Here is a 27,203-nt window from a genome sequence, read left to right as displayed (position 1 = left end):
AATCCTAGGACTGCAGGGAAGGTTTAACATTTAAAGATGTGTCAACATGGAACAGGGTACTAACTCCTTACTTGGAAAACTGGCAATTAAAGGGAAAGAGTTAAGAATTTACCGTGTCTTTCCCATAGAAACTGTATTTTAGGCTTACCAAATAACCCTAGTAGATGAGGGATAGTTCTTCTTACAGAGGAATTCTAGCTGATGAATGCTCAAAGAATGAAAGAATTAGAAAATCATTACTTTGAAATCAATAATGAAATAATTGATTCGAATAACAATTATGAAATAAATAGTAAAGCAATGCAAAAGGTGAAAGGATAATGGAGAACTTTACAATGAAGGGATCAGACTATCACCACCTCAATCCACTTTTAGTATTACTAAAAGTGAGACAACTGCAAATTACATAAAAGGAAGTACATAGTAACAACCATGAGATATTCTTGCCAAATAATAATTTTAAAAACCTAATCTAATCAAGTCTTTTTTTTTCTTTTTTTGAGACAAGCTCTCACTCTGTTGACCAGCTGGACTGCAGTAGCATGATCACTGCCCACTGCAGCCTTGACCTCCCCAGGCTCACATAATTCTCCTACCTCAGCCTCCCAAGTAGCTGGGACTATAGGTGCGGGCCACCACAGCAGCTCATTTTTGCATTTTTTTTAAGACAAGTTTTCATCATATTGTCCCGGCTGATCTTGAACTCCTGGGCTCAAGTGATCCGCCCACCTCCCAAAGTACCTCCCAAAGTGCTGAGATTACAGGTATGAGCCACACCATCCAGTCTAATCAAGTCTTTAGCTTTACATTCCAGTTTACAAGAAACAACAGGGAATATAGAAACAAGTAAAATAACACCTCAAGGAAGTAATCAGCTGAATCCAGAATATGGGACAGTCTAGAGGACAAATGCCAAGTTTCTTCAACAAGCCAATGTCATCACAATAAAAGAGAGGAGGTACTGTTTGGTTTAGCTTTTAAAATTTTTAAAAGAGGCTGGGTGCGGTGGCTCACACCTGTAATCCCAACACTTTGGGAGGCCGAGGTGGGCGGATCACAAGGTCAGGAGATCGAGACCATCCTGGCTAACATGGTGAAACCCCGTCTCTACTAAAAATACAAAAAATCAGCTGGGCGTGGTGGCGGGCGCCTGTAGTCCCAGCTACTCGGGAGGCTGAGGCAGGAGAATGGCGTGAACCCGGGAGGCAGAGCTTGCAGTGAGCCGAGATCGCGCCACTGCACTCCAGCCTGGGCGACAGAGTGAGACTCTGTCTCAAAAAAAAATAATAAATAAAAAAAAATAAATAAATAAAAATAAAATTTTTAAAAGAAACTTAATAGATATAATATAATAAGGTGACCTCAATTGGATCCCAATTCCAACAAACCTCAATGGCAAAAACATTTTCAGACAATTAGAAAAATCAGATTATTCACCGGGTATTAGTGTGATAATGGCATTGTGACTATATGAGAAGATGTTCTTTTTGCTATAATTCTTTTGCTATGCATACTGAAATATTTAGGAGTGAAATTACATGATATTCCTGATTAGCCTAAAATATTCCACCATAAAAGAGGGGAAGATCATAGTTCAAACAAGCATGGAAAAATGTTGATGGCTATTGAAGCTGAGTTATGAGTATGTACGGGGTTTTATTGTACATTCTACTGTTATGTACATTCGGAAATTTTAATAAAAAAATTTTAAAGCTATCAATGCAATTTTATGCATTAATAATGTAAACGGAAAAAACTATATGTCCTACTTACAGGTGAAAAAACAATGGATAAAGCTTTGCTTTTTCATCCCTTCTTGGTTTCTTTTTTTTATTTTTATTTTTTTTTTGAGACAGGGTCTCACTCTGTCACCCAGGCTGGAGTACAGTGGTGCAGTCACAGCTCACTGAAGTCTCGACCTTCCCAGGCTCAAGCAATCTTACTATCTCAGCCCTCACCGAGTAGCTGGGACTCTGTATAGGCACATGCCACCACACCTTGCTAATTTATTATTATTATTATTTTGTAGGGATGAGGTTTTGCCATGTTGTGCAGGCTGGTCTCAAACTCCTGGACTCAAGCGATCTACTCTCCTTGGCCTCCCAAATTGCTAGGATTACAAGCGTGACCATTCTTGTTTTTAAAAAGCCTCAAAAAGATAGAAATTCAAGAGAGTTTATTTGACTTAATAAAGGGTAACTGCCAGACACCCACAGCAAACATAATACTTGATGAAATTTTAGAAGCATTCCCATTAAATGGAAGGAAAAAATAAAGATATCTGATATTGCTATGATTCAAATTTAAATCCGAGGTCCTAGCCAATGCATTAAAACACAAAAAGTACACATGGTATCCAAGCTAAAGACAGAGACAAAACTATCAGTATTTGTAATAATCTGTTTTCCTACCAAGAAAATCCAATAGAATCAACAAAAAATCGATTAGAAAGAAAAGAGAATTTGTTAGTAAAGTTGCTGGCAAAAGACAACATACAAAAATCGATAGCTTTCTTATACTCCTATGGTAATTATAAAACGAAAGAAAAAGTTCTATTGAAGGTAGCAACAAAAATGAAGTATCTAGAAATAAAGCAAACAAGATATGTTCAAAATATTTACAGAGAAAATTATGAAGCACTACTAAAGGACTTAAAAATTTGGATAAGTGGAAAGCCATACCATGTTTATTCATATAAAGACTCATTCATGTAAAGATGCTAACTCTCCCTGGTTAAATCTGTAAACTCAGTGAAATACCAAATAAAAATGCTAGTAAGATCCTACATGGGTATAATAATCTGCATTTAAAATTCATTGAAATAGTAAATATGTAAAAATAACCACAAAAATGAAAGGAAGCTCTTTCAATGCCAGATAACAAACATATTATAAAAATATAAAAATGTAAAGTATTATAAAAATATAAAAATGAAAAGTGAATATAAAATAAAAACACATTACAAAAATGTAAAAATGAAAGGTGTGGATGCATGTATTAATACATGGATCAACAGAACCAAATAGAGAATCCTGAAACAAACCCAAGTATTCATAAGAATCTAATATTGATTAAAAGTTGTATTTAAAAGTCAGTGGAGAAAAGAAAGAGGGGCATATAAGATATTCATTACAGCAGGTTTTACATTAGCAAAAATTTAGAAATATCCATGTCAATGGGGAAATGGCTACACAAATTATTTATTCTAGTAGAATATCCTAGTGTTTATCCTAGTATTCATAGTAGAATACTATGCAACAAAGAAAATGGTAGATTTATATGTATTAACATGAAAAGCTGCCAGATATTATGTTGGGTGAAAGTAGCAAACAGCAAAACAATACATATAGCATAACACGATTCATATTTTTAAGGCCACTAAATAATATTATACATTCCCTACACATGCAGATGTGTTTGTAAATGCTTGTGAATTAATAAAAAAAAAGATGCAGGAGAGATTCCGTTCCAAGATGGCTGAATAGGAACAGCTCCAGTCTGCAGCTCCCAGTGTAATCAACGCAGAAGACGGGATTTCTGCATTTCCAACTGAGGTACCTGGTTCATCTCATTGGACTGGTTGGACAGTGGGTGCAGCCCACACAGGGCCAGCCAAAGCAGGGCAGGGCATCGCTTTGCCCAGAAAGCACAAGGGGTGGGGGGATTTCCCTTTCCTAGCCAAGGGATGTCGTGACAGACTATACCTGGAAAATTGGGACACTCCTGCCCAAATACTGTGCTTTACCAATGATCTTAGCAAATGGCACATCAGGAGATAATATCCTGCACCTGGCTTAGCGAGTCCCATGCCCACGGAGCCTTGCTCACTGCTAGCACAGCAGTCTGAGATTGACCCGTGAGGCAGCAGCCTGGCAGGGGGAGGGGAGTCCGCCATAGCTGAGGCTTGAGTAGGTAAACAAAGTGGCTGGGGAAGCTCAAACTGGATGGAGCCCACCGCAGCTCTGCAAGGCCTGCTGCCTCTGTAGACCCCACCTCTGGTGGCAGGGCATAGCTGAACAAAAAGCAGAAGAAACCCCTGCAGACTTAAACGTCCCTGTCTGACAGCCTGCTGCCTCTGTAGACCTCACCTCTGGTGGCAGGGCATAGCTGAACAAAAAGCAGCAGAAACTCCTGCAGACTTAAACATCCCTGTCTGACAGCTCTGAAGAGAGCAGTGGCTCTCCCAGCATGCTGTTTGAGCTCTGAGAATGGACAGACTGCCTCCTCAAGTGGGTCCCTGAACCCCATGTAGCCTAACGGGGAGACCCCTCCAAGTAGGGGCCAACTGACACCTCATACAGGCAGGTGCCCCTCTGGGATGAAGCTTCCAGAGGAAGGATCAGGCAGCAATATTTGCTGTTCTGCAGCCTCCGCTGGTGACACCCAGGAAAACAGGGCCTGGAGTGGACCTCCAGAAAACTCCAACAGACCTGCAGCTGAGGGACCTGACTGTTAGAAGGAAAACTAACAAACAGAAAGGAATAGCATCAACAACAACAAAAAGGACATCCACACCAAAACCCCATCTGTAGGTCACCATCATCAAAGACCAAAGGTAGATAGAACCACAAAGATGGGGAGAAACCAGAGCAGAAAAGCTGAAAACTCTAAAAACCAGAGTGCCTCTTCTCCTCCAAAGGATCACAGCTCCTCACCAGCAATGGAACAAAGCTGGACGGAGAACGACTTTGACGAGTTGACAGAAGCAGGCTTCAGAAGGTTGGTAATAACAAACTTCTCTGAGCTAAAGGAGGATGTTCGAACCTATCGCAAGGAAGCTAAAAACCTTGAAAAAAGATTAGATGAATGGCTAACTAGAATAACCAGTGCAGAGAAGACCTTAAATGACCTGATGGAGCTGAAAACCATGGCACAAGAACTACGTGATGCATGCACAAGCTTCAATAGCCAGTTCGATCAAGTGGAAGAGAGAGTATCAGTGATTAAAGATCAAATTAATGAAATAAAGCAGGAGGAGAAGTTTAGAAAAAAAAGAGTAAAAAGAAACAAACAAAGCCTGCAAGAAATATGGGACTCTGTGAAAAGACCAAATCTACATTTGATTGGTGTACCTGAAAGTGATGGGGAGAATGGAACCAAGTTGGAAAACACTCTGCAGGATATTATGCAGGAGAACTTCCCCAACCTACCAAGGCAGGCCAACACTCAAATTCAGGAAATACAAAGAACATCACAAAGACACTCCTCGAGAAGAGCAACCCCAAGACACATAATTGTCAGATTCACCAAGGTTGAAATGAAGGAAGAAATGTTAAGGGCAGCCAAAGAGAAAGGTCGGGTTACCCACAAAAGGAAGCCCATCAGGCTAACAGCAGATCTCTCGGCGGAAACTCTACAAGCCAGAAGAGAGTCAGGGCCAATACTCAACATTCTTAAAGAAAAGAATATTCGACCCAGAATTTCATATCCAGGCAAACTAAGCTTCATAAATGAAGGAGAAATAAAATCCTTTACAGACAAGCAAATGCTGAGAGATTTTGTTACCACCAGGCCTGCCTTACGAGAGCTCCTGAAGGAAGCACTAAGCATGGAAAGGAACAACTGGTACCAGCCACTGCAAAAAACATGCCAAATTGTAAAGACCATCGAGGCTAGGAAGAAACAGCATCAACTAACGGGCAAAATAACCAGCTAACATCATAATGACAGGATCAAATACACACATAATATTAACCTTAAATATAAATGGGCTGAATGCCCCAATTAAAAGACACAGACTGGCAAACTGGATAAAGAGTCAAGACCCATCCATGTGCTGTATTCAGGAGACCCATCTCACGTGCAGAATCACATAGGCTCAAAATAAAGGGATGGAGGAAGATCTACCAAGAAAACCGAAAGCAAAAAAAAAAAAAAAAAAAAAAGCAGGAGTTGCAATCCTAGTCTCTGATAAAATAGACTTTAAACCAACAAAGATCAAAAGAGACAAAGAAGGCCATTACATAATGGTAAAGAGATCAATTCAACAAGAACAGCTAACTATCCCAAATATATATGCACCAAAACAGGAGCACCCAGATTCATAAAGCAAGTCCTTAGAGATGTACAAAGAGACTTAGACTCCCACACAATAATAGTGGGAGACTTCAACACCCCACTGTCAATATTAGACAGATCAGTGAGACAGATGTTTAACAAGGATATACATGACTTGAACTTAGCTCTGCACCAAGCAGACCTAATAGACATCTACAGAACTCTCCACCCCAAACCAAGAGAATATGCATTCTTCTGAGCAACATATATTGCACTTATTCTAAAATTGACCACATAGTTGGAAGTAAAGCACTCCTCAGCAAATGTAAAAGAACAGAAATCACAACAAACTGTCTCTCAGACCACAGTGCAATCAAATTAGAGCTCAGGATCAAGAAACTCACTGAAAACCGCTCAACTACATGGAAACTGAAAAACTTGCTCCTGAATGACTACTGGGTAAATAACGACATGAAGGCAGAAATAAACATGTTCTTTGAAACCAATGAGAACAAAGACACAACGTACCAGAATCTCTGGGACACATTTAAAGCAGTGAATAGAGGGAAATTTATAGCACTAAATGCCCATAAGAGAAAGCAGGAAAGATCTAAAATCGACACTCTAACATCACGATTAAAAGAACTAGAGAAGCAAGAGCAAACAAATTCAAAAGCCAGCAGAAGGCAAGAAATAACTAAGATCAGAGCAGAACTGAATGAGATACAGATACAAAAAAACCCTTCAAAAAAATCAATGAATCCAGGAGCTGGTTTTTTGAAAAGATCAACAAAATTGATAGACCGCTAGCAAGACTAATAAAGAAGAAAAGAGAGAAGAATCAAATGGATGCAATAAAAAATGATACAGGGGATATCACCACTGATCCTACAGAAATACAAACTACCATCAGAGAATACTATAAACACCTCTATGCAAATAAACTAGAAAATCTAGAAAAAATGGATAAATTCCTCGACACATACACCCTCCCAAGACGAAATCAGGAAGAAGTTGAATCTCTGAATAGACCAATAACAGGCTCTGAAATTGAGGCAATAACTAATAGCCCACCAACCAAAAAAAAGTCCAAGACCAGATGGATTCACAGCCAAATTCTACCAGAGGTACAAAGAGGAGTTGGTACCATTCCTTCTGAAACTATTCCAATCAATAGAAAAAGAGGGAATCCTCCCTAACTCATTTTATGAGGCCAACATCATCCTGATACCAAAGCCTGGCAGAGACACAACAAAAAAAGAGAATTTTAGACCACTATCCCTAGTGAACACTGATGCAAAAATCCTCAAAAAAATACTGGCAAACCGAATCCAGCAGCACATTAAAAAGCTTATCCATCATGATCAAGTGGGCTTCATCCCTGGGATGCAAGTCTGGTTCAACATACACAAATCAATAAACATAATCCATCACATACACAGAACCAATGACAAAAACCACATGATTACGTCAACAGATGCAGAAAAGGCCTTTGACAAAATTCAACAGCCCTTCATGCTAAAAACTCTCAATAAACTAGGTATTGATGGAACATATCTCAAAATATTGAGAGCTATTTATGACAAACCCACAGCCAATATCATACTGAATGGGCAAAAGCTGGAAGCAGCCCCTTTGTGTCCCCATTTGCAGATCACATGATTGTATATTTAGAAAACCCCATCGTCTCAGCCCAAAATCTCCTTAAGCTGATAAGCAACTTCAGCAAAGTCTCAGGATACAAAATCAATGTGCAAAAATCACAAGCATTCCTATACACCAGTAACAGACAAACAGCCAAATCATGAGTGAACTCCCATTCACATTTGCTACAAAGAGAATAAAATACCTACAAATCCAATTTACAAGGGAAGCGAAGGACCTCTTCAAGGAGAACTACAAACCACTGCTCAACGAAATAAAAGAGGACACAAACAAATGGAAGAACATTCCATGCTTACGGATAGGAAGGATCAATATCATGAAAATGGCCATACTCCCCAAGGTAATTTATAGATTCAATGCCATCTCCATCAAGGTACCAATGACTTTCTTCACAGAATTGGAAAAAACTACTTTAAAGTTCATATGGAACCAAAAAAAGAGCCTGCATTGCCAAGACAATCCTAAGCAAAAAGAACAAAGCTGGAGGCATCATGCTACCCGACTTCAAACTATACTACAAGGCTACAGTAACAAAAATAGCACGGTACTGGTACTAAAACAGAGAGATAGAACAATGGAACAGAATAGAGCCCTCAGAAATAATACCACACATCTACAACCATCTGATCTTTGACAAACCTGACAAAAACAAGAAATGGGGAAAGGATTCCCTATTTAAAATAAATGGTGTTGGGAAAACTGGCTAGCCATATGTAGAAAGCTGAAACTGGATCCCTTCCTTACACCTTATACAAAAATTAATTCAAGATGAATTAAAGACCTAAATGTTAGACCTAAAACCATAAAACACCCTAGAAGAAAACCTAGGCAATACCATTCAGGACATAGGCATGGGCAAGGACTTCATGACTAAAACACCAAAAGCAATGGCAACAAAAGCCAAAATTGACAAATGGGATCTAATTAAACTCAAGAGCTTCTACATAGCTAAATAAACTACCATCAGGGTGAGCAGGCAACCTACAGAATGGGAGTAAACTTTTGCAATCTACCCATCTGACAAAGGGCTAATATCCAGAATCTACAAAGACCTTAAACAAATTTACAAGAAAAAAACAAACAACCCCATCAAAAAGTGGGCAAAGGATATGAACAGACATTTCTCAAAAGAAGACATTTATGCAGCCAACAGACACATGAAAAGTTGCTCATCATCACTGGTCATCAGAGAAATGCAAATCAAAACCACAATGATATACCATCTCACACCAGTTAGAATGGCGATCATTAAAAAGTCAGGAAAAAACAGATGCTGGAGAGGATGTGGAGAAATAGGAATGCTTTTACACTGTTGGTGGGAGTGTAAACTAGTTCAACCATTGTGGAAGACAGTGTGACGATTCCTCAAGGATCTAGAACTAGAAATACCATTTGACCCAGCTATCACATTACTGGGTATATACCCAAAGGATTATAAATCATGCTGCTATAAAGACACATGTACACATATGTTTACTGCGGCACTATTCACCATAGCAAAGACTTGGAACCAACCCAAACGTCCATCAATGATAGACTGGGTTAAGAAAATGTGGCACATATACACCATGGAATAATATGCAGCCATAAAAAAGGATGAGTTCCTGTCCTTTGTAGGGACATGGATGAAGCTGGAAACCATCATTCTCAGCAAACTATGACAAGGACAGAAAACCAAACACCACATGTTCTCACTCATAGGTGGGAACTGAACAGTGAGAACACTTGGGCACAGGGCGGGGAACATCACACACAGGGGCCTGTCATGGGGTGGGGGGCAGTGGGAGGGATAGCATTAGGAGAAATACCTAATGTAAATGACGAGTTAATGGGTGTAGCAAACCAACATGGCACATGTATACCTATGTAACAAACCTGCACTTTGTGCACATGTACCCTAGAACTTAAAGTATAATTAAAAAAAAAAAAAAAGATGCAGGAGAAAAGTCAAACAGTGAGTAGGGACAGAGGAGGTAGAGAGGAAATCAATGATGATCAAAGGGAGTGTTCAACTTCCCTGTAGTGCTCTAATCTTTCAAAAGAAAAATGTATTCAAGTATCATGTGTGTAATTAAATCAATAAATAAGAAATTAAAAGGCTATATAACAATATGAATGAATCCTGTTATGTAAATATATATATAAATACTTATTTATTCACACAAAATGCATGGAAAGAAGATTGTAAGGACACTCACCAAATTGTGGACAGTTGGTTGTTTATTGGGGGTTTTTGGGGGGTTTTTTTTTGGTGAGATGTCAGAGAGCAGGCAGGAAAGGGAAGTTTGAAGATTTACTCTCTCTAAACCTGTGTATTATTTTGATCTTTTACCACAACAATATGCTTATATATTATTAATTTAAAAATAAAGACTTGGAAAAAGTCAAAGACACATGGTTAAGTGAAAAAAGCTAGTTGCAAGATAACACAGTATTAACCTATTACATAAAAAGAAAACCAACGCACCAAAAACATAAATATTTTGCATGTGTTTTATATAGGTAGACAAAATTGCAAATGAAAAAAAGAACAGTTGTCACATTTGAGGTAAGGCATTAAACTGGGTAGAGGTGAAGGAAAATAATGAGGTGATTAAGAGCCCAGCTCCAACAATAATTAGCTATATGACCACATGCAAGTTACCTCTTTATGCCCTCAGTGTCCCTATCTGTAAAATGGAAAAAAATAACAGTACCTATTTCATGGATTGTTGTACTAATCTCTTTAAAGCATTTAGAGTGATGTTGGGCACAGTAAGGCCTGTATAAGCATTTACTCTCATTGTTACACATTTCTATATTTTTACAATTTTTATAAGAATATATTCATATATTCCTCACGTAATTCCTTGTGTATTCCTAGTGTAATTTTAAAAATAAAATTTGAAGCATAATATTAGAGAAAAAAATTTACAGAATGGCATATTGCAATTTTGTTAAACTTTTATTTTAGGTTTGGGGTACATGTGCAGTGCAAGTTTGTTATATAGGTAAGCTCATGTCACAGGCGTTCGGTTTAGATTATTTTGTTATCCAGGTACTAAGCATAGTACCTGATAGTTATTTTTCCTGATCCTCTCCCTCTTCCTACCCTTCTCCTTCAGGTAGTCCCCACTGTCTCTTGCTCCCCTCTTTCTGCCCATTGGGTCTCATTATTTAGTTCCCACTTTTAAGTGTGAACACGCGGTATTTGTTTTTCTGTTCCTGCCTTAATTTGCTAAGGATAATGACCTCCAGCTGCGTCATGTTCCTACAAAGGACGTGATCTCATTCCTTTTTTTTTGGCCGCATAGCATCCCATCATGTGTGTGTATCACATTTTCTTTATCCAGTCTATCATTGATGGACATTTAGGCTGATTCCATGTCTTTGCTATTGTGAACAGTGCACACTGCAAAGTAATATATAATTAGAGACAACTTAAATGTCCATCAATAGGGCAATAGTTAAATAAGTCATCATACATTAATAACGTGGAATACTTTGCAACTCTTTTTTTTTTTTTTTTTTTAATTATACTTTAAGTTTTAGGGTACATGTGCACATTGTGCAGGTTAGTTACATATGTATACATGTGCCATGCTGGTGCGCTGCACCCACTAACTCGTCATCTAGCATTAGGTATATCTCCCAGTGCTATCCCTCCCCCCTCCCCCCTCCCCACCGCAGTCCCCCGAATGTGATATTCCCCTTCCTGTGTCCATGTGATCTCATTGTTCAATTCCCACCTATGAGTGAGAATATGCGGTGTTTGGTTTTTTGTTCTTGCGATAGTTTACTGAGAATGATGGTTTCCAATTTCATCCATGTCCCTACAAAGGATATGAACTCATCATTTTTTCTGGCTGCATAGTATTCCATGGTGTATATGTGCCACATTTTCTTAATCCAGTCTATCATTGTTGGACATTTAAGTTGGTTCCAAGTCTTTGCTATTGTGAATAATGCCGCAATAAACATACGTGTGCATGTGTCTTTATAGCAGCATGATTTATAGTCATTTGGGTATATACCCAGTAACAGGTGCTGGAGAGGATGTGGAGAAATAGGAACACTTTTACACTGTTGGTGGGACTGTAAACTAGTTCAACCATTGTGGAAGTCAGTGTGGCGATTCCTCAGGGATCTAGAACTAGAAATACCATTTGACCCAGCCATCCCATTACTTTGCAACTCTTAAGAATGAGTTGGGCCAGGCTTGGTGGCTCACACCTATAATCCCAGCACTTTGGGAGCCGGAGGAGGAAGGATTGGTTGAGCCCAGGAGTTTGAGATTAGCCTGGGCAAAATGGTGACACCCCATCTCTATTTGTATTAGTAATAAATTTTTTTTTTTTAAAAAGAATGAATTGGATGTCTATGTATGGACACTGAAATATAACCATTGTGTATTTAACATTCTTTAAAGCGGTGAAATGGTATGTATCATTTTTATATATTATATATGTATACATCTATTATATGTGTTTACATATTATACATGTGTATTTTATGTATGCACATACACATACACACATACTCCCCTATACTAACATACACATAAACTGGCCTTTCACTATTTACCCTATATACTTATGTGTTTGATTTTTTTCTTTGAGACAGGGTCTCACTCTGTCACCCAGGCTGGAGTGCAGTGGCATGATCACAGCTCACTGCAGCCTTGACTTCCCCAGGCTCAGGTGATCCTCCCACCTCAGCTTCCGGAGTAGCTGGAACCACAGGCATGCGCCACCATGCCTGGCTAATTTTTTATACTTTTTGTAAAGATGGGGTTTGTCCAGGTTGTCCAGGCTAGTCTCAAACTCCTGGGCTTAAGTGACCCACCAACTTCGGCCTTCCAAAGTGCTAGGATTACTGGTGCAAACCATCATGCCTGGCCTGATTATTTTTAAAATATGATCATGTCATCCAAATATTACCAATGCTCGTAGTATAAAGCCCCAAATCCTTAAGGGAGCCTGCCACCCAGCCTCAGCTCATATTACTCTCCTATGGCTAGAGTATTACTTAACATGCTCTAGTCATAGGAGATATTTTTCAGTTCTTCAAATTACTATACATGTTCTAGCTTCAGGTCTTTGCACATGCTGTTTCCTCTACCTGGAACATGTCTTCCACCTACCCACCATCCACCTTCATCTACCCTAATTTATCTTTCAGTCCTCACTTCTTCAGGGAAGCCTCCCCTAACTTTCCAGACAGGGTTAGTTTCCTCTGTTATAACACTTACGGAACCCTTATTTTTCATTCATAGCTCTTTTTTTTTTTTTTTTTGAGGGAGTTTCACTCTTGTTGGCCAGGCTGGAGTGCAATGGCGTGATCTTGGCTCACTGCAACCTCTGCCTTTTGGGTTCAAGCGATTCTCCTGCCTCAGCCTCACAAGTAGCTGGGATTACAGGCACATGCCACCATGCCCAGGCAATTTTTGTATTTTTAGTAGAGACAGAGTTTCACCATCTTGGCCAGGCTGGTCTCAAACTCCTGACCTTGTGATACATCCGCCTCAGACTCCCAAAGTTTTGGGATTACATGCGTGGGCCACCGCGCCTGGCCCATTCATAGCTCTTATCACAGATTACAGCTTTCTATTTATAGGTAGGATTATTAATGTCTGTTATTACTCCTGTTAGACTGTAAACTCCATGACAGCATGATTCTTGTCTGTCTTGTTATGTCCTGACATCTAGTAAAAGTTCAGTAAATATTTGTGAAATAAATGACTGCCTTCCGTTAGTTAGGATAGACCTTGGCTTTGGCACTGGCTCCATTTTCCTCTCCATTTCAACCCCTGCCATCATGTAAGCAACATCAATGTCTGTGGATGACTCATCCAACATGCTAGCCTCACTGCCCTTTGAGCTCCTCTACTTCAACAACCTCTGACCACATGCCACTTTCTATGTCATTACTAGCCGTTAGTTTCCTGGACCACCCACTAGGCATGGAGCTGCTCCACTTTAGAATTCCTGAACTCTACTAGCCTATCTCTGGCTACAACCTCCTACTCCAGTTACTTCTTGGTTCTCAGAATACCCACTCCTCATTCTCTTTCTTTTTTAAAAAATTTTTGATCAAGGACTCATTTCACAGCCAAACATTTTTCATTCTCATCAAGATCTCCCATCCTTTGATTTCTCCCATTCTCCAGCTCATTATCACCTCATGGCTTCAATCCCTACCCAGTGTAGGTGCCATTGTGCATCACTTCAACCTCTTTTTTGCTGGCTACTTCACTGCCCTTGCCATTTTTAATCTACCATTTATTGAGCAATTACTGTGAGCCACATTACATACATTATCTCTGCAATCTCTCACAAAACCCTTGAGGTGGTATCAGCATTGTCCCCTTTCAGAGGTAAGAAAACAGATTCTAAAAGAGGTCAAGTAGACTTCCAGGGCACTGGCCCTTGCTGGGGTGGGCTGGGTGGCAGTTAGGTGGCACAGCCTTGGGTGCCTCTGCTGCCAACTGTGAGCAAAGTCTCGCCACTGGCAGCCTGGCATGGCACTCCAACTGTAGCTGTGTCAGTGTGTTATGATGCCCTCCCACATCAACCTGGCTGGAATCTCCGTAGTAAAGTGATATACTCAAGGCTCTCCAGCACAGATGATGGCTACACTGACCTCCAGTTTAAGAAAAGCCCTCCTAAAATCCCTTATAAGGCCACTGCACTTGCCACTGTGCTCTTTGTCGATTGGTGCCTTTCTCATTATCATAGGCTCACCTTCTGGCTACATCAGCAAAGCGGGGGCAGACTGGGCAGTTCCAGTCCTGATCATTGACATTCTGGTATTCCTGCCCAGATTTTACCACCTGCACAGAGCCTACTATGCATCCAAAGGATTACTTCTAGGGCTTACCAGGATTACTTCTAGAGGTTGCTTCTAAAATGACATTCCAAACTTTGATGACTAGCACCCACTTCAGCCCCTAGGAGAAGAGTTACATTGAGACTGTGCCCAGCTTCAGGATATTGAGCAAAAACCAAAGCTAATTAAGGGTTAGGGAATTCTGCAGTTTACAGAAGTTTAACAAAACAATGGCCAGATTGTATGGGTCCATCCCAAAAAATGTTAACTGAGCTTACAATTTGCTAATTAAAACATGCTCTATTTTTCATCTCCTGGCCCTGGCAAAAGCTCTTGACAAGTTTTTCCATATGAATATGTATTACGGAAGAATAGTAATGCTAACTGTCTGAGAAAATGGGAGGTTATTCTCTAGTGGAAAGTGTTGTTCCCACCACCCTCCTTAGAGTTGAACATTTCTTTTAAATAATCTTCATTGTCCATTTGTTCTTGTAGCAAATGGAATAATGCTGTATGTCTAACTTCTTATTACTAAGTAATTTATTTTTAAAATATCTCAATATCTAATCTCCTACATTTATGTCTACCTTCATGTTCTGGCGGAAGACCTTGGTAAAGTCAAATATCAGTGTGGGTCCATCTGTAACATTTTTTACTTGTTTTCTTATTGATAACAACCAGGAATTTTTTTAACCACAGAGGAAGTTTTTAAAATGTAAACGTTTTCTCTATTTACCAATCCTTGGCCAGTTCCAATCCAGTTCACCAATAGGTTGGGCAGCATATAATTTGGGTCGTTGGGTCTTTTGTAGATCAATATGTTCTGTATATCATGTCTTTAAGTAATGGACTTTTGGTTGTTTCCTAATGAAAAATGTAGATAAGTGGTTATTATTTAGAGTTTATAATTCTATTGCTAGCACCTTATATTATGATGTCATTCTGCTAAAAATCGAAAGACTCAGCCTGGATCTCCAGAGGACTAGATTGTCTTAGGTTGAATCTGTTTCCTAGCTTGCAAAAAGTGACTTATATTAAAAAGAAATTAAAATGTTGAAATCCCCCAAAAAGAAATGAAGTAATTTGTGAAAGATCACACAGCTAGAAAGTGGTGGAGCAGGGTGCAGTTGGGGTCTGAAGGAGATATTTCTGACTCCAAGGTCTGTGCTCCAAACCAGTAGGCTATTTTGCCTCTCAGAGGGAAAGATAACTGTGATTGCAACATGGAGAACGAAAGAGGGAAGCACGCAAATGTGAAGGCTTGAAGACCATGGCAGCAATCCAAGTGAGAGTTGATGGTGGACTAATAATTGTCTACTTGAACACTGCAAATAATTCCAAATAAAGTCCCACTTACTTCAGGCGTGTGACTTTACAGGATGAACTTGGTGGGCTTTGGCTGACAGCACAACTAGGTATGCCTACAAGAAACCAAAAGAAAACAGTAGTTTAAGACATTCTTTCAAAATAAAACTTTTAGCTTTAACTTTTCTGCAAATGTATATATAGATATACGTGTATAAATATATATATATATATATATATACACACACACACACATATTATTTATTCCTAGGTATGCAGCCATTTATTAAAGGCTTCCCATGTTCTGGGAATTTATTTAGTCTTATTTAAACTTCCAACTACCCTGTGAACTACCATTTTATAAATGAGGAAAGTGAGGCTGGGTGCAGTGCCTCACGCCTATAATCCCAGCACTTTGGGAGGCTGAAGCAGGGCTATCGCTTAAGGTCAGGAGCTCCAAACCCGCCTAGACAACATGGCGCCATCCCATCTCTACAACAAATACAAAAATTAGCCAGGCGTGGTGGTGCGCGCCTGTAATCCCAGCTACTTGGGAGGCTGAAACAGGAGAATCACTTGAACCTGGGAGGCGTAGGCTGCAGTGAGCCGAGATTGTGCCACTGCACTCCAGTCTGGGTGACAGAGCGAGTCTCAGTCTCAGTAAATAAATAAACAAACAAATAAATAAAGTGATGCACAAGAAGATCAAGAAAATTGCTTAATGTCACACAGTTAGTTAATCGTAAAGATGGGATCAGAACCCAAGTCTGCTGCTCTCCTTCTAGTCACTTACCCAACGAAGTCCCAACCTTAGTTAGACTCATACTCCCTGACATCACCCACAGGCTGTCAGGGCCGGGGCGGGGGCGGGGGGCGGAGGGCGGGGACGGGAATCACGCAAGAAAGCAACACAAATCTCCATTTTCCAACTTTATCAAGGAACTAACCCGCAAAACCTGTGGCTAGTGATCCGCCTGGGAGGGGCCGAGCTTTATCCTGAAGGCCACGAGGCACCCTTCCTCCGTCTTACTCTGGGCAGTGATCCCATTTTACACTCCCCACTCTGCTGGCACCACGTCCAACAGGAGCAGCAAACCTAGCCTCAAAGCCACACCAACCCAAGGGCAGCTGCTGTTCCATTTTTTCTCTCATAGAATCAAAAGACACAATGGTGGATATCAACGTAATTTATTTGGATCTTCTCCCCTTTTCAAACCATAATCTAGGGTCTACAGATGACCATCAGTGGGTTCACGAACCCTCTGTGCTTACATGCAAACCATGGGCATTTTTTTAAAGGAGGTGGTCAATTGGTCAATAGTTTTCCTTATTTTCAAACGGTGCCATGTGCATCCTACTGCCCACCTCAAGAAAAACAAAAAGAGGCTAAGAATCCTAACTTTAAGCTCTGCCAGCAAGAGCTTCTCGGCCATCTTTACTCTCAGTTGCGCATGCACCTGGCTCCCGCCTTCCTTCCCGCTCTCCCCTCCCCACCACCCATGCAACCACCATGCACGCACTCCCAACACACGCACACCCCCATGCACGCACCCCCACGTACGGACCCCCACGCACGCACGCACTCCACGCGTACGCATATATATTAATAAATCTATATCCCCTCACACACACCTCCACGTGCACACGCACACACATCCCCCACGGGCTTCTCGGTGAGTCTTCACGCTCGAAAGCATCTCCATGTCACCACTCGCACACTGCCACGTCCGCACCTGTGTAAATCACATCTTCGCATCTCCCCCACACATCACACGCACACAAGCGTTCCCGCACACGCGCGCCTCCCCACGTACGCACCTCTCTACACCCCTTCATACACACGCATGCCTTCTCAATACACGTACCAGCCCACTTGCACGCACTTGCACGCGCTTGCACCCTCCACACGCACCGCTCGGAGCTTTTCCCCCTCTCTCCTCCCAATGGCTGGCTTCTGGAGCCGACCCTTCCACGCGCCCCCAGCTTCGCGGCAGCTAGGTCCCTCCCCAGCGCGCTGAGCTCACAGCCCAGGAGCCGGTCGCAGCCACACAGGCCCGTCCGACGGGACCACTGCTTCCCTCCTCACATCCCAGGAGACACCAGGTGGGGCGTGGCACCTCCCACACACGGCTGGAGGGACTCCCAGGATTTCCCGTCCTTCCGAATTCGTGGGGGGTCAGGGGACTGCGGGGAGGCGTTTCTCATCCTCGCTGGGGAAAGGACTCACCTGGTTCCCAAAGCCAGTTTGCTCTTCCTCTACTTCCTGCCAGAGGGTAAGGGATTCCAAGAGAAAGACAAGGTCTTTAGGGCGGAGAAGGGGAAATGACTCAGAGAGGAGGCGGCCCAGAGGGAGGGGCTGGGCTGGAAAGGGAGGGTAGTGGGGTGCCGGAGGGAAAGGGGAGAAAAAAGAGGATGGGAGAATCGCCTCGGGGGCAGTTTTGGGGGTGTCTAGCAAAGACCTGGAAGGCCTTCCCGGTTAACCCTGACTTCAGGAGCTGCTGCACTGGGTCATTTATTTCCTCAGTGCTGGGCCTTAAACTTTACCTCGTACCCAAAGCAGCCATGGCTAAGACCCTTGTTAGCAGCTCACCAGGCATGTAGGAATCTGCAGGCCTGGGCATGGGCGCAGGGAATGATTAACTCTTCATGTTCGAGGGAGCCAATAATAGTCTTTACCTCATAGGATTCCTGGGAGGATTGAATGAATCACTGCATCTCGAGTGCTTGGCATAGTGCCAGGCACACTGTAAGCAACCAATAAATGATAGCGCCTATAATTCAAAAAGTCTTCATTCGTTGATACTCTGTCTTCTCTCTAGATTATGAGTCTCATGAGGGCAGGGATTATGTGTCTTATTCATCACTGAGCTCCAGCACCTGCCACAAACAGACTATCAGTAAAATATTTGTTGAATGAGTGAATAAATGAATGGCGGAATAATAACTTGGAGTGGTGGCTGTACCAGGACTCTCTCCTTTGCCTTTTAAGGGATGTATCTGTGGGAGTTTGGATTGGGAAGACCATAATTGGAGAAGGTGGCACACAGGACCCCTGTTAGTTGCTGTATCAAGTGACCTACTCTGCCCTTGGAAAGTAGAATATCTTTGGCAATTCCCTGCATGTACACATTGAAGACTTTCAGATGACTGACCTGAAATTTGAAACAGAGACACCACTAGCTAAAACAGTATTTGCATTTTGTACAGTTATCAAGCAGGATGGGGGAGAGGGCTGAAGCAGAAAGCTCAAAAGTAATGGTAGCAGCGGATTGGCAAGGGAGGTCCAAGTGAAGTGAAGTGTGTATGGGGAAGGATAGTCACCCCAAAAGGGATTCTGATGATGGTCCTAAAGTAACAGTAATGTCATCCACTTCTCTGTCCCAGTCGTAGGATTTCTGATGATCTGCCCTGATGTCCCAACATTCTTGGGGTAGGTATGCACATCAAGCTCCTATCACTACCTTCACTAAATTTGCATTTATGGTAATTCATACTGTTAGGGCTAGAAGGGACCTTAGAAATTACCCATACTCTTTAATTCCTAGTTGAAAAACTAAGTGCCAGAGATGGCGAAGGACCCAGGCCTTGGAATTCTCTGGCCTTGGTACTGAATCTTTCAGAGACTGAATTTATTTTATATCCTAATTATGCATTTAATCTCTGCCCCATCCCCACCCCCAACTCCCAAAATACTGAGAAGAATGAAAGGACATGAATGGAAGGTCAGCAGAAGGGAAGAAGAGAAGAGGTACTTCAAAAGACCCTGACTTTACTTCCTTTTGCTTTGCCCTGAGGAAGTTACCTGGGCCTTCAGCTAGTCTCTGCATGAGAATGGCTCTACCCTGGCACCCTAGTCACCTGGCAATATCTACAATGGTCCCTCGAGCAAAGACTTGAACCACAGCTAATCTGAGTCTTGGCAGAATGCCTGTGATCCTTCCAGAGCACAAAGGATGGGAGGCCTGAGAGGAGCTGCTTCAAGATCATCTCCCACTTGCCTCCTTATGTCCCTTGGCAAGTTTCATGAGACAGATTTTCATAGCCTCCCACCTCCCAGGTTCTGATGAGGTACAAGACTTCCTGAACCACTTCCCTCAGAATAGAGCTACAGACTATAAAGCCACTTAAGTGCAGTCTATAATTGGCTTCTTAGCAGTGAGGTATCCCACAACTCACTTGGAAGTCTTCTGGTCCTTTTTGTTTCAGTGTCATCCTTTTTGTTGTTTGGGACAAGGACCATTTGGGGCTGGAATCTTTGACTGCTTTTTCTTTCACTGTGTAAATAATAAACTGTTTGAATTTAAAAGTGATTCCTTGTATCTTTACCTACTAAATCAGTCAGGCCTTGGACTTGGACTTGGACTTGCCATATGTGCTTGACAGCTGCTTACTGTGAATTTCACATTTTTGGCTATCTCATGACCCTCTCTTACCACTGAGGGAGTTAAGTCGAACAAAGAGCGTTGACCATAGTAGCTTTTTCTTATCACTATACATCAAAGGGAAAATCAGCCCAAATTCCATTTTCTGGGACTTTTAATCTGCCTGGAAGAGCAACAGATCCTCTTCGTATTCTGTGTGCAAGGCCAGCCCTTGTGCTCTAGAAGGATCACAGGCATTGTGCTAAGTGAGACTCAGTTCTCATCTATATCCCCTTTGAAAGAGTCCTCTTGGTCCAAAATATTTCCCCTGGCAGGGGCTTAGCCTGCCGGGGCATTGTCAGCTGACCCTTCTAAACTGGAAAGTCTGATGCTTGCCCTCCCCAACTTGTCAGTCCCAAGTCAGACACAAAAACATTTTCCCTAGAAGGTTCTTGTTAACATTTCTTGTTTTCTGAGAAACAATGTCTTGTTTTCTGTGTGAATTTTGCCCACATTCCTCCATTAGCACATTATTGGTGGCTAATTTATTAATTCTTCTAATTGTTCCCTTTGAAGGAGCCTGGCCTTAAAGAACAATGGAAAGAAGCAGTCATAGGAATCCTGGACCAGGAATATGTGCCTGAGAGGGATTATACACCTGGTGCTGGTGAGTTCACCCAACTTCACAATGTATGAGGTGGACTACTTGTCATTCTGCTTATCAGATTCTAATTCTATTCAACCAGCATTTACTAAGCACCTACTATGTACAAGTCTCCATGCTAGATCTTGGTAAGAGCTTCCACTTGCACTCCAGTGTCTCTATAAATGCTCCCTTTGTCAGCTACCACTATTAACTCATTGAGTTCATAGATGTAAAACTATCTGAGAAGCAGTATTGAATTGGGTACTCCATTATAAATGTTAGGAATATTTTTCATCTTAATATCCCACCACAGAAATGAGAAGAGTACTAGGAACATAACTAGTGGTTAAGAACTGCTCTTGAATGACCCGACGAGATCAGTCGCAATTGTAATTTGTGTATTGTGCCCAACAGTATAGGAAAACCACCTTGATCCTCCATTCCTGGAAATTCATGGTGGAGGAGAGTCATTCTCATTAGCTGTCATGCTATATACATTTCTAATAAGCTTGTAACAACCTATTTGGTCTCTGTTACTCCTAACCATCATAACTGAGACCACCTCCCTCCCAAATACAGGCTCAGATTCACTGAAACTCTGGGACCAATTCTATTCTCAGATGGGGAAACATAAAGAATCCCATATCTGCCCTGTCCTCGCACATTAAATGGAGATGACCTTTCCAAACATCATCACACACACACACACAAAATATTAAAATTTCAGCTATGGGTAATAGCCTCATGTTTGGTATTTGCCTAGGTTGTTCTTCAATTAAACCACTAAACACACAATGTTCCAAATTCTTTTCTCCTTTGTATTTTACTCCTTTTACCTTTGGGCTGTAGTTGTTTTAGGCCCCTGGTCTGATGACCTGTTTCAAGTCACTTCTCTAGCTGCCGCCCTTGACTGCCCTGCTTCATTCACTTCATATCGCATGATCCCTTTTAGTCTTAGTGCCCCTACAAATCTGATTAAGATATGCCCAATTCTAGCCCTGAGGGACCTCCTGGCTTCCTCCCAGTCTCCTCCTGCAGGCCAGGTGTTTTAACAGTAAGTCAGCTCACTTGCTTCTGGTGCTACCCTAATCTTAATCAATGGGTTCGAGCACTGGGATTTTATTTGTTCTTTAATTCTCACCTTCTGCTCCAATCTCTAAAACTGAATGTGTCATGTTTCCTTGAACCCTGTATCTTCATTTCTTTGGTCTTCTTGACCATATCATGCTCCTGAAATCAAAGTCTTCTTGATTGGATTTTGAGCTCCAGACCCCCTGGGTCCTTTCTGTCCAGATCACTACCTATTATATGATCCTTGGTTTCCCCTAGTCACTTACCCAATTCCAGGAGAATCCACGGCCATCTTCCTTTTAGTCCTCCCCCAATTCAACTCCAGCGAGAGACAACAAAGAATTCATGAATACATATATATTTATTTAATTCATAATATAGCATTTTGGATGGGCTGGAATATTGTAGAGAGGGATGAGGCTGTGTAATCCACAGATGCTCATATTTCTGTCACTAGGAGAGACACTATTGGTCCAGAGCTCCCAATACAAACAGGCGTGGGGTAAAGCATTTGATAAAAAATAGTCCAACAATAGTCTAATAAATAGTCTAGCCAATAACAACAATACAGCATATGCCTGAAGCTGGCAGACTACACCATAAAAGGCAGTTTTGTCTGACCTGATGGCAATCAGTTTGGCCAACCTGTAACACACAGCCAAATACAGCCATTGGCTCCAAGGCTGCAGTTGGCTTCAGGAGCTAGAAATAAGTGTAGGAGTGGTTCTTACCTACCTGCCTGACACTCTCCATTCCTTGGAGGAAGCAGTATCAAATATTTGAGTTTATTCAAAAGTCCATCCGTGGATTGCTCCATCTTGGTAGTCATATATAAATATGTAAACCATGGAAGTTTAGAAAATTCACCTAGAGTGTTTTAGCCGAAAAGAACAGATAAGTGATTTTGCTGCAATCTGAATTTCACTGCATCCAAAGATACACATAGAATTGTATAATAAAAACACATCCAGATGCAGTTACTCTTACTTACAAGTAGCCAGAACCTCAATGTGGCATTAAAATTTCTTTCATACTCTCAAAACAGGTTTTACTTTATTTTTGATTATTTTTGTGCTTTCTTCAATAAGACAATATAAAAAGTGGAAACAAGCATAAATTGCAGACATAAAATAATCTACTGGTAGAAACAGTTGTGGAGAACAGGTTGAGTAGAGCAACAAAAACAAAAGCTTACGCAGTCACCTTCTTTGAAAATGTTAAATACAGGTCCTATTCTCTTTGTCCAGCTGGGTTTAGCTAGAGGTAGCCAATTACTTCTCTTAAGGTCCATAGCATTGCCAGGATTCTATAAAAGCCAAGTTAACTGAAGTAAATATCTGGGGCCCATCGCACCCCCACTAAGTACTTTGTCACCATGTTGTATCTTAGAAGTCATTTTTCACTGTTTGACTCAGAATTTGGGACTTCAGAGTCAAACTTCATTGCTTACTCCAAACCCAGTTTAATTCTCCACTTTTTTAAGTAGGCTTAGCTTTGAGTGATTTTTGGCTATAACCGAAATGTAAATCCACCTTCAAACAACAAAGTTTGACAAGACTGAAATGTTACTGAAAACAATGGTGCCATATGCTCCAAAGACATTTCCCCAAGATAACTGCCAAAGAGTTTTTGAGGAGGACAATGATCATTTATTATGTAGGAGCCTTGATATCTCTGCAAAATAGAATTAATACAGCTCAAATGGAGTAGTAACCAAGCTTTTCTGCCCAGGAAGTAACAAACATCACTACGAACATGAGAGTACAAGAGGAAACTTTCATAATTCATTTTTTCATTCATACATTCATTCAATAAACATTAGCCAAGCTAATGTTCCAAGCACTGTGCCAGGTATTAACAATATAACAACAATAAAAGACACAGTCCTTCCTCTCAAGGTGTTCAGTCTAGTAGGGAAGATGATTATTCATTAAAATTTTTGGTGCATCAGAATCATGAGGAGCTTGTCAAAAATGTAAATTCCTGCCTATGTTCTCAGATATTATGGTTAGGTCAGGAGTGGGAACCCAAAATCAATTCTTTTAACAAACACTAAAGGTGATTCTAACACAGGCGGTGTGAGGACCACACTTTGAAAAACACTGCTATACACTGTGATTATTGCTGAGAGAGGGGGATGCTTGGGGTGTCTTTGGATCTCTAAAGAGGGATGCATCATCAAGTCTAAGGAATAAAGAGTTAGTCTGGTTGAGAGAGATAGAGGTGAGGAAAGGTAGTCCAGGATAGAGTCAAAAGTAGGGTGGGGAAATTAGATCTTTGTCCCAGGGCACTAAAATCTAAAAGACACCACAATAAATGAACAGTTTTGGAGAGCCAAGGACAAGGCAAAGGAAATTGTTCTACTGGAATGGAGGTTGCATTTTCTGTACTTACAGCATTTTCACACTATTCCTTTAATTTAAGAAAAATTTCTGTTGTTTACTCTGGGCATTAAAATTGTTAATCATGTTTCTGCTGCAGGCCCAGAGAATAACTTGTGTGAATAGTTGTGTAAATAGTTAAACTTGGCTACCTTAATCAATGTGAGGGGGAAAGTGGCAAAAGATTAAGCTGTGTAAGCAAACAGGGACATGAAAACCCAGACTCTGTAAGGAGTTGGGACCTTCTACTGGGTGCTAAGGGAGCCAGTGAAAAGTTTGATGAAGGGGAAAAAAATCATTTTTTTTGTTTAAGAATTTGGGGATATGCCCTAGGGAAGAGACAAAGGTGACTGAGAAATGAAGGAGGAATGAAGGACATACATTTTAAAGCACTGCTACGCTGTATTGGAGCTGGGAGTAAGGAAAGAGATTAATATTTATGGCACACTTAGGAAATGTCAAGCGCTGAGCTAAGACAGTTTACATATGCTATCTTTTTTAACCTTTGAAACAGCCTTGTGAAGTAGACATTATTTTACAGAGGAGGAAACAGGCTCAGAGAAGTGAGGTACTTGTCCTAGGTCACAACACTAATAAATGGTACAGAAACTAGGATCATTTGAATCCAAAGGTTATGAGCTTTCCACTACAGCAAACTATTTACCAGCACTGATGAATTTTACTGAGGTTGTTCATTTCCTGATTAGCAGTAAGCACATATGGTATTTAAAATCAAAAAAGATGACATTGCTGCTAGATTTATATTTTTGAGCCTTCCTTGTGTGTCTGCATCAGTCTTGCCGTCCACATTAAGTGAACAAACAATACATAACTGTTATTGGGGAGGATTATATACTTTGTTTCTTCCACAGAATAGTAAGCCATTTGGCAGCAGGTAGAGCATTTTGTTAATATGTGCACTTCCATGGCAGTAGTTTGGTACCTGGCATCTAATAGTTTATTGAATGAATTAATAAATGAGCATCCACCAAACTAGGGGAAAGGAAGAGGGGAGTTTTGACATTTCAAGTCTCCAATCTGAGGGAGTTGTTATGGCTACCACTTTGTAATTTTACAACAGTAATATTTTCACAAATCCCAGAAGACTTCCGAAGCCAACTTAGCTCCTGGAAAGGGGAAAGCTCTGGTTCTCTGACATCCCCAATCCCTTCGATGGAAATTAAAAAAAAAAAATCATAGACTACAAGGCTCCATTCCCTTCAACTATACTGGTTAGGACTGGGATGAAGTTTGTCTCCATTTGCGTGGAGGGATTGGCTAAGAGAATGAATACTGTAAACAAGATTGCAAAAGGAATGATTATTTATCCTATTTAAGAAAACAAACTGTTTTCAGACATTCTTGAGCACTTCAGAAGTGTTTTATCTGAAAATGCAAGTACATTTATATGGGAATAGTTGGTGCATCAATAATACTCAATTTTTACTGATTAAGTAAAGTAGGTTCCTAAAGAGCCTTCACTGTGCAACTTTTTAAAAGCCTAATTCTCATAACTGTGTGTACTTGGGAGTAGTAAAACTTTTTTTTAATAGTCTATGACAGAATTTTTAACAATTCAGATGGCCATCCTCAAGTAGGTAGCATCACTTCTACCTGATCAATTTTCTATCCAGCAACAGCATCTCTTGTGCAATCTTGTCTGTAAATCTCTGCTAATCCAATAAAGCTCTTCCCATTATCTGTGTCATGGTTGCATGTGTATGTGTGCGTGACAGGAGGGAGGAAGGCAATGATGGATAGAGGGAGGAAATAAATGTTGATTGATTTTGATGTTTCCTTTAGGGGACAAAAATGGATGGTGTAACTTATTTTCCCTTCCAGTATATTTCTCACTCAAATTAGCAAATTAAAAAGTTTTTTGTTCTAGTTCGAGTTGGTGTTTGGAAAAAAAAGTTTTTTGTGTATATGTAATATATAAAGTGAATATGCATAAACATACATACACAAGTGAATATATATAAAGTACATATATGTTCACTTTATATATTACATATACACATTCATGGTTTCCTAACAAACCCTTGATGATAGGTTTTCATCAAAAGTAAAATATAATATGTGATAATTTGACACTGTTCAAAATTCTACATGGCCAAACTGGCCAGTACTAGAAAGGCTGACCACCCCCCGCTCTGGCTTGCTAGCTCCTTATTCAGGGCACCTTTCCACATTATTTAACTAGAATTACCCTAATTGCTTCCAATATAATTTATATTCTTAAATCATTGGGAATTTTTAATTCTCCAATGACAACAGAGGCATTTTCTAAATTTTTCTCCAATGGCTTGAATGCAGACTACTCAGATAATTTGTTCTGAAAAACTCAATATATTAATTCAAATACAAGCTTTAATGCACAAAAATTAAATCTGCAATATCTAGTTATTTTGGATGCTTCAAACAAACTTTATTTTGTGTCTCATATATTGAACGCTAACTTAGGTGTAGGAGGGGAAGAACTGCTGAACTAGAGAGCCAGTGAATTATATACTCTCCTGAAACTTAATGACAGGTTTTCATCCCAGAAACATAAGGGGATTCTTGAGGCCTGCAGTTGCATTCCTGCCGCTCAGGGTAATCAATAAAATCTGGGGCAGGCAAGCCAGACAGGATCATTAGGGATTTGTTCCAGATTGTAAATGTTGGACAAACTGGAAGAATGAAGGTCACATCAAAAGTATGAAGATGGAGAGAGTTAGCTGGGTCATAGAAAGACAGCATATTGTTGTCATAATCCAGGAGGACACCCAGACGCTTCAGGTGTGGGGGCACATCCACCAGCATTTCCTTGTTGTTGTGTCTCACCACGAAGTTACTATTGCAGCGAGAGAAGACCCATGAGGAGGCATTCTTGCCAATCCATTCATTCTTTGGAGCTGATTTGTAGGCAATGCCAATTGCATACCTGTGAGACAGTGGAAAGGAGAGAGAAATAAACATTTATGAATT

At 40.8% G+C, this 27,203-nt stretch overlaps 2 protein-coding genes across 5 annotated transcripts in view; one reads left to right on the top strand and one right to left on the bottom strand.

Annotated features, from left to right (window-relative positions):
* Window positions 1-27,203, top strand: part of LOC107972647 (uncharacterized) — a 70,783-nt gene that overhangs the window by 11,575 nt on the left and 32,005 nt on the right. The window contains exons 2-5 of the mRNA XM_054676491.2: window positions 14,379-14,449; window positions 17,558-18,047; window positions 19,159-19,204; window positions 20,712-20,802. Of these exons, the coding sequence (XP_054532466.2) occupies window positions 14,379-14,449; window positions 17,558-18,047; window positions 19,159-19,204; window positions 20,712-20,751 (647 nt within the window). The 3' untranslated portion in view covers window positions 20,752-20,802. The remainder of the gene's footprint in view (window positions 1-14,378; window positions 14,450-17,557; window positions 18,048-19,158; window positions 19,205-20,711; window positions 20,803-27,203) is intronic.
* Window positions 22,195-27,203, bottom strand: part of MID2 (midline 2) — a 108,223-nt gene continuing 103,214 nt past the window's right edge. For all 4 annotated transcript variants that reach the window (XM_016942892.4, XM_054676879.1, XM_016942890.3 and 1 more), the window contains exon 10: window positions 22,195-27,159. In XM_016942892.4, coding sequence (XP_016798381.1) covers window positions 26,757-27,159 — 403 coding nt within the window. In that variant the 3' untranslated portion in view covers window positions 22,195-26,756. The remainder of the gene's footprint in view (window positions 27,160-27,203) is intronic.

This window comes from Pan troglodytes, chromosome X (assembly GCF_028858775.2).
Source record: "Pan troglodytes isolate AG18354 chromosome X, NHGRI_mPanTro3-v2.0_pri, whole genome shotgun sequence".
In the NCBI taxonomy this organism is placed as follows: Eukaryota; Metazoa; Chordata; class Mammalia; order Primates; family Hominidae; genus Pan; species Pan troglodytes.
This window is presented reverse-complemented; position numbering and strand designations above follow the sequence as displayed.